Raw genomic sequence first — 13,132 nt, forward strand, 5'->3', positions numbered from 1 at the left:
AATGGCACCTGTTTGAACTTGTTATCAGTATAAAAGACACCTGTCCACAACCTCAAACAGTCACACTCCAAACTCCACTATGGCCAAGACCAAAGAGCTGTCAAAGGACACCAGCAACAAAATTGTAGACCTGCACCAGGCTGGGAAGACTGAATCTGCAATAGGTAAGCAGCTTGGTTTGAAGAAATCAACTGTGGGAGCAATTATTAGGAAATGGAAGACATACAAGACCACTGATAATCTCCCTCGATCTGGGGCTCCACGCAAGATTTCACCCCGTGGGGTCAAAATGATCACAAGAACGGTGAGCAAAAATCCCAGAACCACACGGGGGGACCTAGTGAATGACCTGCAGAGAGCTGGGACCAAAGTAACAAAACCTACCATCAGTAACACACTACGCCGCCAGGGACTCAAATCCTGCAGTGCCAGACGTGTCCCCCTGCTTAAGCCAGTACATGTCCAGGCCCGTCTGAAGTTTGCTAGAGAGCATTTGGATGATCCAGAAGAAGATTGGGAGAATGTCATATGGTCAGATGAAACCAAAATATAACTTTTTGGTAAAAACTCAACTCGTCGTGTTTGGAGGACAAAGAATGCTGAGTTGCATCCAAAGAACACCATACCTACTGTGAAGCATGGGGGTGGAAACATCATGCTTTGGGGCTGTTTTTCTGCAAAGGGACCAGGACGACTGATCCGTGTAAAGGAAAGAATGAATGGGGCCATGTATCGTGAGATTTTGAGTGAAAACCTCCTTCCATCAGCAAGGGCATTGAAGATRAAACGTGGCTGGGTCTTTCAGCATGACAATGATCCCAAACACACCGCCCGGGCAACGAAGGAGTGGGTTCGTAAGAAGCATTTCAAGGTCCTGGAGTGGCCTAGCCAGTCTCCAGATCTCAACCCCATAGAAAATCTTTGGAGGGAGTTGAAAGTCTGTGTTGCCCAGCAACAGCCCCAAAACTGTCTCTTATACACATCTAGATGTGTATAAGAGACAGGGGTATATAACAAAGTATTGAGAAACTTTTGTTATTGACCAAATACTTATTTTCCACCATAATTTGCAAATAAATTCATTAAAAATCCTACAATGTGATTTTCTGGATTTTTTCTCTCTCACTTTGTCTGTCATAGTTGAAGTGTACCTATGATGAAAATTACAGGCCTCTCTCATCTTTTTAAGTGGGAGAACTTGCACAATTGGTGGCTGACTAAATACTTTTTTGCCCCACTGTATATTTTCTCTAGAAGTGGGTATCAGAGAAAAATAAACTCAAGAGGTTCATCCCCCTCCCTTTTCACTAGCATTCATGTAGTCCCCACCCCCACAGCATGATGGAGCACCATGAGGCTGGCAAGCAAGACTACTGTTCATGTGGCAGCAGGTTGCTGAAAGCCCTCGTCCGATCATACTGTTGACCCCCTCCAGGGCTAGGCTATTGATTTGAATGGGTAGATTCCAGTTGTTAGTAATGTACTGTATTTCCTCTTGAAGTGCTTTATCAGTGGGTCATCATCTCCCTTGTTGCAGTAGGTCGTCTGGAAGCCCTCCTATGATACTGTTGACCATTGATTGCAATGAATAGATTCCAGTTTGTAGTAATATATTTCCTGTTGAAGATGTGTGTCAGTGGGGGTCACCTTCATTCTGCAGTAGGTCTCCTCCCACTAGCCGGAAGGCCTCCATGAACTCGTTGATGTCTATGCTGCCGTCTTTGTTGAAGTCGATGGAGACGGCCAGGTCACTGATGGCCTCGTCACTGATCTCTGTCTGCAGATGGGAGCTAAGCAGCTTCCACGTCTGACGGAACTCTTCAAACGATATCAGACCTGGGAGACAATGAAATAGAATAGTGCTTTGTATTTTAGATCATGGGCTCTATTCAATCTGCATCATGGAAGTTCAGCATTAAAGCGTGATTGACATTTTAAATGCAGTGTTAACCGTGAATGCAATATGTCGACTCAATCGGGAATGACCTTTACATTTCTATTGTGGGATCTGGTTGCTTCAGCTTTACATATTTGAATAGAAATGTGTTTCCCCCCCCCATGTCCACACATTATTTAATCTGTAGTGCACCAGAAAATTTTTAGGGGTCTTTGAGTGAAAGACGGTGACAATCTGCAATTTTAAAACCTGGTTTCATATGGTACTGATTTATACTCAATCGAATGGGTTTATTTCACATGTAAGATATAGCCCACAGATCAGACAAGGAAAAATAAAGTACATCAGGTCTATGTTCTGATGTGTGCCTGTGTAACAGAGTTGGATTTGTAACCTCACTCACCAGCTTGAAATGTCTCTAGTTGCCCTATCGATTCACTAGCTTTTCTATAGTGTAATTGGTCAAGGGATGCAATCACGTGTTTGCACAAGGCAGAGGATCTGAGATCGAATACCACCAGTGTGGGCTTTTAGGATAGCCTACAGTAGGCTATAGTTTGTCATTGTAATTAAGAATTTCTTAACTGACTGGACTAGTTAAATACTGTTAAACAAGCGCAACGTCTGTTACACGTGTGTCTGTTGTTCCTGTAGGTCCTATGCTGGTGACACATCCAATATTCCCTCTGGGGATCAATGCAGTGCAATTAATCTCTTTGTTTTCAATGGAACATCATATGCAGCTTGTTACTAATAAGCTCTCTGTGTTATGACAGAGGGGCCTGAGAGGCTTGAGAAAGTTAATGTTTGTAAAACACAACAGGGCAGGTATCTGGGCCAAGCTGATTATTTACTCACCTGAGTTGTCTGTGTCTATGATCCTGAAGATGGTCTCTAGGTTGGAGTGGTGCTTATACATGGTCTCAAGCAGACTGGCATTCGAGAGCTGGTAGATAAAAGGCAGCGACCAGGAATATTGTTAGGTCCTTGTTTGCTGTTGTGTGTGTGTGCATGCGTGCGTATGTATACGTTTGTGTGTTAGTAAACTTCACCTCTGTGTTGGGCTCGGTGATGGCCAGTTCTCTGAACCAGAGATGATAGTCCAGCATGCCATCCAGAGTGTCTCCCACTAGCTGAGACCGCAGCACCCTCCAGGGTAGACCCAGCCTCAACACAGCCTCCATGGCACAGGCCCAGTGGCCCAGAGAGATCAGCCCTGAGAGACCACACCACACAGCCATTACAGAGACCATGCAGCAGTCACACAGTCAGCCTCAAACTGCTACGCTAACACTTCAAGGTAAACCCAGTCTCAACACAGCCACAGAGAGAGACCAGACCATGCAGTGATCACACAGATAAACATAAAACACTGACAGACTTTTTACTGCATAGAGAACTTTTATCTATATCCTATACTGGGCCATAAAGACACTTAATCATCACAGAGAGAGACGCTATAAATCATGATTTGATGTTGACACCATTCAGTGTACATTTGGAACCTTTATGATAGGATTTTAAGACTGCTAAATATACTGTTGCCACTAGGTGGTGATGAATAGTAGTCAACATTATATAATGTATTCACTAAAGTACTAAGGGGAACAGAGGTTCCTGGTAGTTGTGATATGAGTGAAACGGTGAGTGCGTGGTTCAGTACCTGTATTTTCCGGGTCGTATTCTTGAAAGGAACTGATAAGGTCTGACTTATGTGCAAACAGCTTTTCCCTCAAAGCCCTGAGAGCTGAACGCTCAGTCCGCCCAACACTGAAAACAGAAGGCATCAACCACATCACACACAGTGGAAAATGTGTCTGAGGTATACAAGGAATTCACTGCAGGGTTTTTAGTGAAGCACAGTATGTGTGAGATGTCAGACATATCATACACATCTGAGGTAATCTTTTAGTCTGATATTCAATTGTTCAGAGTGCCATTTCATGACCCTCTCCACACAGATGACACAATGGTTGCGTTTACACAGGCAGTCCAACTCTGATCTTTTTCCCCAATTATTGGCAAAAGAGCTGATCTGATTGGTCAAAATACTAATTAGTGGGGAAAAATATCAGAATTGGGCTGCTTGTGTCCCAGAGTCATTTAAGCATCTATCTATGGCTCGTGTGACCTATGTTACCTTTGTCTCAGTGTGAGCGCCCTAGTAGCCCTGTTGGCCTGGTACTGGATGAAGTGAGGCACCAGGTCAGGACCCATCCTGATGTACGCTCCTCTGTTGCTTCCCACCTCATAGTAGTTAGATGCAGAAAATATGGTTAGGACCTAGAGAAAGAGAAAGAACAAGCATAATTGGAAGGTTCTATTTTGCTTTAGATCTCAAAGCTATTTTGCCTACTCTTAGAGGATTTTATCAAACACTCACAGCGTTTGTATTCCTTTTTTATTTCAAATAGATGACTGCAATAAAAACATTTTGCTACAGTTTATTGCATATTTCATTCTCTTTTGATTGTGCTATGTCTGTGGTCTTCCTCACCCTGCGGTTGTGGCAGAACTCGTAGCCCTCTTGCTTGCACTCATGTGAGCGTATGAGCAGCGTGAGGTTGTGACGTCGCAGGACCTCTTCTGTCACATCAGGACCCCAGTAACATCCTCCACCTCGCACCTCATTGGGAACACAGCCATCCTGGGGCATGGGGTCACTCCATAGCATGTCTACAATCTGCAGCCCAGACAGACAACACCAGGGTGTAGTTACTAGTTAACACCACCACTAGGGGGGTGGCCTTTCACTGGTTCTGTAGACTAACAATGTCCACCCAAATCAGTCTATCTCTTGCTTTCAATCATCTTTGCTATTCTTCAAATACAGGTAGAACTCAAATCAATTCCACCCCATAATATAAACAAATATCAGCCTTTAACTCCATCAGCGCCTGCTATCCTAATCCTTTCACCCCAATATGAATAATCCTCCTAAAACATCACCAACTGTTATTTTGTCTTTAATCATACTCTAACAAATATATGTGATGTAAATGGTGTATGATCTCAGTTACCTGTTTCCACTCGCCCCCGTACGACTCCAGCAGCTCTCCAGAGTCTGGGTCTGGGTCAGAGTCAGAGTTAGTCAGGGAGTTACGGAGGTCTCCGTAGGACTGGCTAAGTCCGGCCTGCCTGCGTCTCTCCTTCAGCTCCTCTTCTACAGAGCAGGTCACCCTGTTGTTCAGGCCCTGCAGGGAGCGACGCTGGACCTCATGCCTGGTCCCTGTGCTGCTGCTGTGGGTCAGGGAGTGGACCCGGCGCCTGCTGCTGTCCACAGACTTGGCGGTTGGGTCATCGTCTTCTAGATCGGAGTCGGTCATACCTGACCTGTTTTGCCTCTTCCTCTTGGGAGGCCGGAGAGCTGAAACATACTACAGATGCAAGTATTGTCATGATCCATTCTACAGTGAGCAATGCTGTACTTAGCACAGACATTATTTAACAATGAGAAAAGTGATCTGGGCATGCAATCAACTTAAGCTTCTCAGCCCCACTATATATTTAGGTTTAGGGATATTTAGGGACATTACACCTGTCTATACTAAGGCTAGAATAGACTAAGATGAATCATCAATTAGTGTCTAATTGATGCTCAGCTACATTTAAGTAATGTGGGTGAACTAAAGAGAAGGGTTCTGTGAGGTTATACTTTATTACAGGTGAACTATTCCTTTAAGTGAGGTGTTAGTGAGGTTTTACTTTGTGTCTGTCCACCCTGGATATGAGGTGAAGGTCCGTGGTGTCTGAGATACCGCCGTGCAGAACCAACACCTTGTGGTCAATTACTGTCGCCAGGGGCAACCAGCTAAAGATCTTCTGGAGAAGCTTTAGAATCTTCTTGCCATGAAGCTAAGCACAAGTCAAGCGACAACAATGTCGATCAGAATATTTCTTATTATGCATAAGTTAGTATAAGATTCAACATGTCAGCGTCATTGATTATATTGAAAACTATAAAGCCTGTGCAGTAACCTGTGTAGTGCTATTTTTGCCTTTTGGGATACACACTATTAACACATCAAATACAGTAGGTCTTTAATCAAGCACTAAGTGGATGTGGATGGTGTTATCTACCAACAGTTTATCCATTGGCTACTGTAACCATGTAACCTAAAACAAACAGGTATTCCTGACTAACTGGGTCAGTGTGCTGGCTATTTAAGACTGACTGACTGACACACGTACACAAACACACAAAGATAGAGAGGAAGAGGAAGAGAAAGAGAGTCACGAAGAGTCACACAGTTGACGGAGAGAAAGATCCTGTAATCTCCTTAGTCAAGAGGGAGAGTGACCCACATTACACACTGAAATAGATAGGCTTGATATAAGTGGACTCTGATCACTGGTTAACATAATACTCAGGAAGATTAGATGATTCTGATTAGCAGAATAAATTATCTATGATGTGGTTCATCCATATCAAATAAATAGGACTGCTCTGGGAAAATCATAGTTATTTTTTGAAACACTTGGTTTGGGGCAGAGGCAAAGCAATTTGAACAATTATCCAATGTTATAGAATGACACAAGGTGAGACCTACCCTGTATTTTCCAAGCACCTCTTTGGTGAAGCCATATCTGGGGGAAAAGAAAAGTGTGTTGAATTATGTTTCTACTGGGGAATACCAGAGAAGAAATATTTGTATTTGTATTTATCATGGATCCCATTAGCTGCTGGGGTCCAGCAACATAACAGTTTAATATACTACATGACATTACTTTTCATAACACCTTACCCAGCACATTCAGGCCACCACTCCATCACCACATATTTACAATACAACATCCAGGTGCACGAGTGTAGAGTGCGTGTCTTATCATGTGTATGTGTGTCTGTGCCTATGTGTATCTCTTTACAGTCCCCGCTGTTCCATAAGGTGTACTTTATCTGTTTTTGAAATCCAATTCTACTGCTTGCATCAGTTTTCTGATGTGGAATAGAGTTCCATGTAGCCATGGCTCTATGTGCACCTCTCATATTCTGTTCTTGACTCTGGGATTGTGAAGAGACCTTTGGTGGCGTGTCTTGTGGGGTATGCATGGGTGTCCGAGCTGTGTGCTAGTAGTTTTAACAGACACCTCGGTGCATTCAGCATGTTAACACTTCTAACAAAAATAAGTAGAGCTGTTCTGCCCTGTTTGCCAATCGGTTATGTAGCCAGACTTATTTGCCGTTCCTTTTTCCTCAGTTACTAATAAGCATGCAATTTTTCAATTCCTCAACAATCCACAGGGATTTAACAGCTTTAATAACAGTCATTTTCTTAATGGGTGCATGCTTATTAGTAACTGAGATAAGCAACTTCATAAATGTGTCAATTGCAGCATCTGGTTGCTCCTCATTACACACAACAGACCAACAAATATTATTTACATCAACAACATAGGAATCACTACAAAACATATTGTATGACCTCTTGTACACTATATTAGGCCCAGCCTTTGGAATGTTGGTTTTCCTAGATATGGCTACTGTAGTGTGATCACTTGTTCTGAATGTAAACGGCAACACCTCCACCTTTGGCATTTCTGTATTTTCTGTAGATGTTATAACCATGTATCATCAAAGGTATTATCTAAGTAAGTATCATAATTGTCAGAATAGGAATGTCATCTACATATGTTAATGTGGGCTATTTTTAGCACTGCTTGACTGTTTTCATTGCTTTCCTGGGAAGCTTGGCAGAAGTAGACATGTTCATGTTATGTATGTTAGTGCAGGGATTATACTGTACATACAGTATGTCTGATAGTACCTTAGGTTAACGATATGGTCCTCGTGGTTGCCTCTGTTCAGATGGACATCATTAGGATAGACCAGGAGAAAGGAAAACAGGATGAGGAGGATCTCCAGGGAATCTTTTCCTCGATCCACAAAGTCTCCATTGAAGACATACGGCTTCTCAGACGATGGTAAACCATTCTGATCAAGATAGGTAAGCACATGTCAAATACTTCTTAAAGAAAGCTTAAATTAGTTTGCATTCATTATGAATGAGAACCATGTCATGTGAATTGTGATGTGGTGCGTTGACAAAAAAGTGGCATCCACCTTGTAGAAGACCAACAAAAGATCCTCAAGATGCCCATGTAAGTCTCCTGTTGGGGGGGAGAGGGTTTACCAGTGAGTGACAAGTTGGTAAAACATAAGAAGCAATAAAGCTATACAACCAGTGAATTGTTTAAAAGCCTGATGTGTGGTTATGTTTCTACCACAGATGGTGATCTCCTTGTTGTGGCAGGTGGAGATCTGACTGATGTTGGGGAGGATCCTCAGCAGCCTCCAGGTCTCCCCAAGGAGCTGAAGGACATAGCGAGAATGGAGCTGCTACTGGGAAAAACAGACAGAGAAGAACAGAATGCTTGAGGGAAAACGAGAAATGAGAGGAAAGTCGTTAGTAGAAAGTCAACAACAGAGGGCAGTCAGCAGAGAAAACTAGCATAATGGCAAGCCTCTGCCCAACAGTTGGTGGTAGAATGGATGTTTGGCACATGGAGGCCACTGATGGCCCTGCCTACCCTTGCTTGCTGGATCACTTGTGAGTAGGAATACCTACTTGTTTGTTCTTGAAGGCCTCCACCAGCTCAGCTGCATTGGAACATGTTATGGGGAAAGAGAGGTGGGGACCAGAGTACAGCTCTGGTACCTCAATGCTCTTGTAGCAGAAGTACCTCTCCCAATCTACATTATGGCAGATGTTGTTCTCACGGAAGATGTGTGAGATCAGGTTCCCTAAGACGGAGATAGGACACAGGTTTTTCAGAGGACGTACTGTAGGTAATTAGTCAAATGAGCTAATGGGAGGAAAGCTGGGTTGCATCCCCAATGGCAATCTAGTATTCACTATGTTGTGCACTACTTTTGACCAGGGCCCATAGGTAGTGCACAATATGGAGAATAGGGTGCCATGTTGGACATCCCTAATCTCGTACACCTGACTTCTTCGCCTATAGCCTGGGGATGAGGTGAGAGGATAGCTTACGCTCACTGCTGGCTGGAGTGAAGTGATCCATGAGGTAGCCAAAGAAGTTGTAGAGCTGAGATAAAGAAGTCAAAGAACAAGTAGAAGAACAAGAAGAACAAGAAGAAGAAAATACATAATTGATTCAATTCTATTTGAAAAAAATAAATAAAAGAATCACATGGTGTCATATGAATGTGTAGTTGTCCCACCTTGATCTGATCCTGCTCTCCTGCGTACTCGATGGACTGGAAGATGTTCCAGGTGCACCTGCGTCTCATCTCCAGCCGTGCCACGTACTGACGGTACCAACGTTGGATCAGGAGAGCTGCCCTCATTGCTGGGGGAATGAGTAGTGTCGAGAGAGAGCATATTACAACACATAGGCACTTACAGTATGTGATTCCTGTGGGAATTGAAGTCATAACCCTCTCATTGCTATCGCAATCCCATTACCAAAAGAACACACAGGTTTACCGTGCAAATGTAGCTAGTTATCATTATGGGACCCACTGTATCTTTATTTGTTTCACTTCAGTTTTTTTTAAAGCAGTATTACAGCTATTTGTAGCTTGTCTGAGTGTCTGATACCTGTCTGAAAAGTTCTACAGCTATTCTTAGCTTGTCTGATGATAATGTTAACGGTAACTACTGGAACACTCAGTCATAGATTACAAATTCAGATCCTCCAATACCCCATAATGATCTGTGGTGATTTAGTCCTCGAGCTGAAGACTGACTGACTCACCTGTGGCAGCTTCACATCACGTTGTAGGAAACAAAGACACATAAACCAAAGAAGTACAAGTGTTAATCTTAGTTAATCAAGTGTTATCTTGCACAGTATGTGATGATGATAATAACATTGATGTTCATTTTGAAAACAAAGTTGAATTAACCAAATATTGAATTGTAAGACTTTACCTGGGACTAAGAGGCTAGCTATAAGTAACAGAAAAACACGACAGAGAAGATGAGTTAATTTCTCTCTAGGCTAATCCAAACTGGTTTATAAAGGTTTAATTGTTTAAAGAGGTGATAATACATGAGAAAAAGCATTTACTTTCTCTGTCGCGTTTCTTCAGCTGGTCTGATTTTGCAAAGCCACATCCCATGACCTTGTGTGAGGTACAATTGTATTTATATATAAAAAAAAAAAATAAAAAAAATGCATTTTTTCATTGAAGAAATTTACAAGCACTATTTCCATGATTCAAATGTGCATTTAATTAACTGTTCTGTGATTGATTAATATTTGAAAATATATAATGGGCCTGGCAAGATTAGATTGACATTATAGTCAACCAACAAAGCCTATAATGATCATATTTTACAACAATCTTCTCTATTTCAAGCAGTCAAATCCCCTCATCACACTAGAAAACTGCACCACAATTGCAAGACCCATCTTACCTGGCCAGGTTGCCTCTCCACGATGAGGTCTCTCCCTCAGTATTTTAGCACATCAGCAGCAAAGACCTTATTTTTCTAACTCTTTACTGTCCTGTCAGCCTCCAGAACACGTTGAGGGAAGATAAAGGGATGTTTGGAGGATTTTTCAGACATATTTATTCAAACAGAAGACAACTTGTTCCAGTTGTTTTTGGGATGATGGGTGGTACCTCTAGGTTGGTACACACATGGCCTCAGTCATGCTCCAGGTGTAGTATAGCTCTCTCTAGTCCAGTCCATGGCTATAGGCTGGTAGTTAATATCGCCAAGTGTCTTCTCAGCCAAGCCCCGTGACCACTTAATCAAAACAACAAGCCACAAATGGATTAGGATTAAGCCTCACAGTCACTATGGCTGGCCTCTATACTGAATATATGGATGAAGGATCTGATAAAGGGCAAGACATGGCAGAAAGAAATATACATTGCAGTCAGAAAGTATTGATACCCCTTGACTTATTCCACATTTTGTTGTGTTACGCCATCCACACACAATACCCCATAACGACAAAGTAAAAACACATTTATTGAAAATGAAATACATAAATATCTAATTTACATACATGAAGGGCACTTTTTGGCATTTGCTCTATGATCGATGAGAAACTCAATATTGCAAATGTACGGTCCCTTACTAGACGTCCGCGAATGTTTGTAAAATTCGCCGATGGCAGTGGGCCGTGCACCGGGGCCAGATCTTCCGGGAAGTCATCGAACGAAGTCTCTCGGACATTCGGTTTCCGTTTTATAAAATGTTCAAATTTTGGTCATTTTTCCGCTGTCCCGGTAAATTCCACCAGATGGCAAATGGAATCTTATTGCAAATGTACAAAACATCACCAATCACGACATGGCCATTTCTCCTAAACCGAAAAGACTTCGAAGACGAAACTTGGCGAGCATAGGTTTGGACTAATGGGCTGTTAGCCCCGAAACAAGATGGTGTCGAGGCCTCAACGCTTTTTGAGTTAAGGCCATTTTTCTGGGATTAACCTCTTTGGGCTGCAGGGGCAGTATTGAGTAGCCTGGATAAAAGGTGCCCATTTCAAACGGCCTCGTACTCAATTCTTGCTCGTACAATATGCATATTATTATTACTATTGGATAGAAAACACTCTCTAGTTTCTAAAACCGTTTGAATTATATCTGTGAGTAAAACAGAACTCATTTTGCAGCAAACTTCCTGACAGGAAGTGGAAAATCTGAAATCGATGCTCTGTTCTAGGGCCTGCCTATAAATGTGCTTGATATTTATTAGTATACATGCACTTCATACGCCTTCCACTAGATGTCAACAGGCAGTTAGAGAAGAAATGGAGTGTATAACATCATCTGAGGTCGAATAAAAGCTCTTGGCATGACGTGACCCCAATTTCCTGTTTTCTGGAACGCGCGAGAAGTGACCTGGTATTGCCTTCTGTAAAGCTGTCGTTATAGACGACTAATATCTCCGGCTTTGATTTTATTTGATACATGTGACAATATCATCGTAAAGTATGTTTTTTCAATATAGTTTTAATAGATTATTGAATTTTTTTCGGGACGTTAGGCGTGTTGCTTTGTCTGCGTATGTTCAGGAAGGAGAGCTTCGCGCCACTTTGCTAGCTTTCCGTGCTAATTGACTGGAGAAGAGGACATTCTAAAACCAAACAACGATTGTTCCCGACAAAGGACCCCTTGTACAACATTCTGATGGAAGATCATCAAAAGTAGGACCCATTTTATGATGCTATTTCATATATCTGTCGAACATGTGAACTAGGTAGTTTGCGCCCAGATTTTGGGCAGCTCTCGCCATAACGTAAACTGCATGTCGTAATGAAGTTATTTTTAGAATTCTAACACGGCGATTGCATTAAGAACTAGTGTATCTATCATTTCCTATACAACATGTATTTTTTAGTAAYGTTTATGAATAGTTATTTGGTCAGAATATGTGAGTGTCAGAAAAATATCCGGACGTTGTGGGAAAAAGTTGCTACGTTAGCACAATGTATAACCACTGATTTCAGCTCTAAATATGCACATTTTCGAACAAAACATAAGTGTATGTATAACCTGATGTTATAGGACTGTCATCTGATGAAGCTTATCAAGGTTAGTAAAAAATTATATATCTTTTGCTGGTTTGTTACGATTGCTAACTTTTGCTGCTGGTAAATGGCTTGTGTTTCTGGCTATTGTGGTAAGCTAATATAATGCTATATTGTGTTTTCGCTGTAAAACACTTAAGAAATCGGAAATATTGGCTGGAATCACAAGATGTCTGTCTTTCATTTGCTGTACACCATGTATTTTTCAGAAATGTTTTATGATGAGTATTTAGGTATTTGACGTTGGTGTCTGTAATTACTCTGGCTGCTTCGGTGCTATTTCTGACGGTAGCTGTGATGGTAGCTGCAATGTAAAACTGATTTATAGCTCAAATATGCAAATTTTTCGAACAAAACATAGATTTATTGAATAACATGTTATAAGACTGTCATCTGATGAAGTTGTTTCTTGGTTAGTTTGGTTGGTTCTTGGTTAGTTAGGTTGGTTTTGTGCATGCTACCTGTGCTGTGAAAAATGTCTGTCCTTTTTTGTATTTGGTGGTGAGCTAACATAAATATACGTGGTGTTTTCGCTGTAAAACATTTTAATGTTGGATTCACAAGATGTTTATCTTTCATATGCTGTATTGGACTTGTTAATGTGTGAAAGTTAAATATTTCTAAAAAATATATTTTGAATTTCGCGCCCTGCACTTGAAGTGGCTGTTGACATATTGCGCCCGGCTTCGGGCTTGCAGCCCAAAGAAGTTAAAGGTCAAA

At 41.8% G+C, this 13,132-nt stretch overlaps 1 protein-coding gene across 1 annotated transcript; it reads right to left on the reverse strand.

The window, feature by feature from the left end:
• Positions 1-1,252: 1,252 nt before the first annotated feature.
• Positions 1,253-9,983, reverse strand: LOC111962805 (serine/threonine-protein phosphatase with EF-hands 2-like). The gene is made up of 18 exons (XM_070439927.1): positions 9,932-9,983; positions 9,793-9,810; positions 9,617-9,625; positions 9,081-9,208; positions 8,890-8,944; positions 8,464-8,639; positions 8,120-8,234; positions 7,959-8,005; positions 7,663-7,829; positions 6,448-6,484; positions 5,603-5,752; positions 4,918-5,274; positions 4,395-4,580; positions 4,038-4,180; positions 3,561-3,667; positions 2,950-3,113; positions 2,756-2,843; positions 1,253-1,836 (listed from the first exon to the last, which is right to left on the reverse strand). Exons 1-18 carry the CDS (start codon positions 9,981-9,983, stop codon positions 1,634-1,636), a joined length of 2,202 nt encoding a protein of 733 aa, XP_070296028.1. The 3' UTR covers positions 1,253-1,633.
• Between the last annotated feature and the right edge of the window lie 3,149 nt (positions 9,984-13,132).

The sequence above is a fragment of the Salvelinus sp. IW2-2015 genome, linkage group LG4q.1:29 (assembly GCF_002910315.2).
Source record: "Salvelinus sp. IW2-2015 linkage group LG4q.1:29, ASM291031v2, whole genome shotgun sequence".
In the NCBI taxonomy this organism is placed as follows: domain Eukaryota; kingdom Metazoa; phylum Chordata; class Actinopteri; order Salmoniformes; family Salmonidae; genus Salvelinus; species Salvelinus sp. IW2-2015.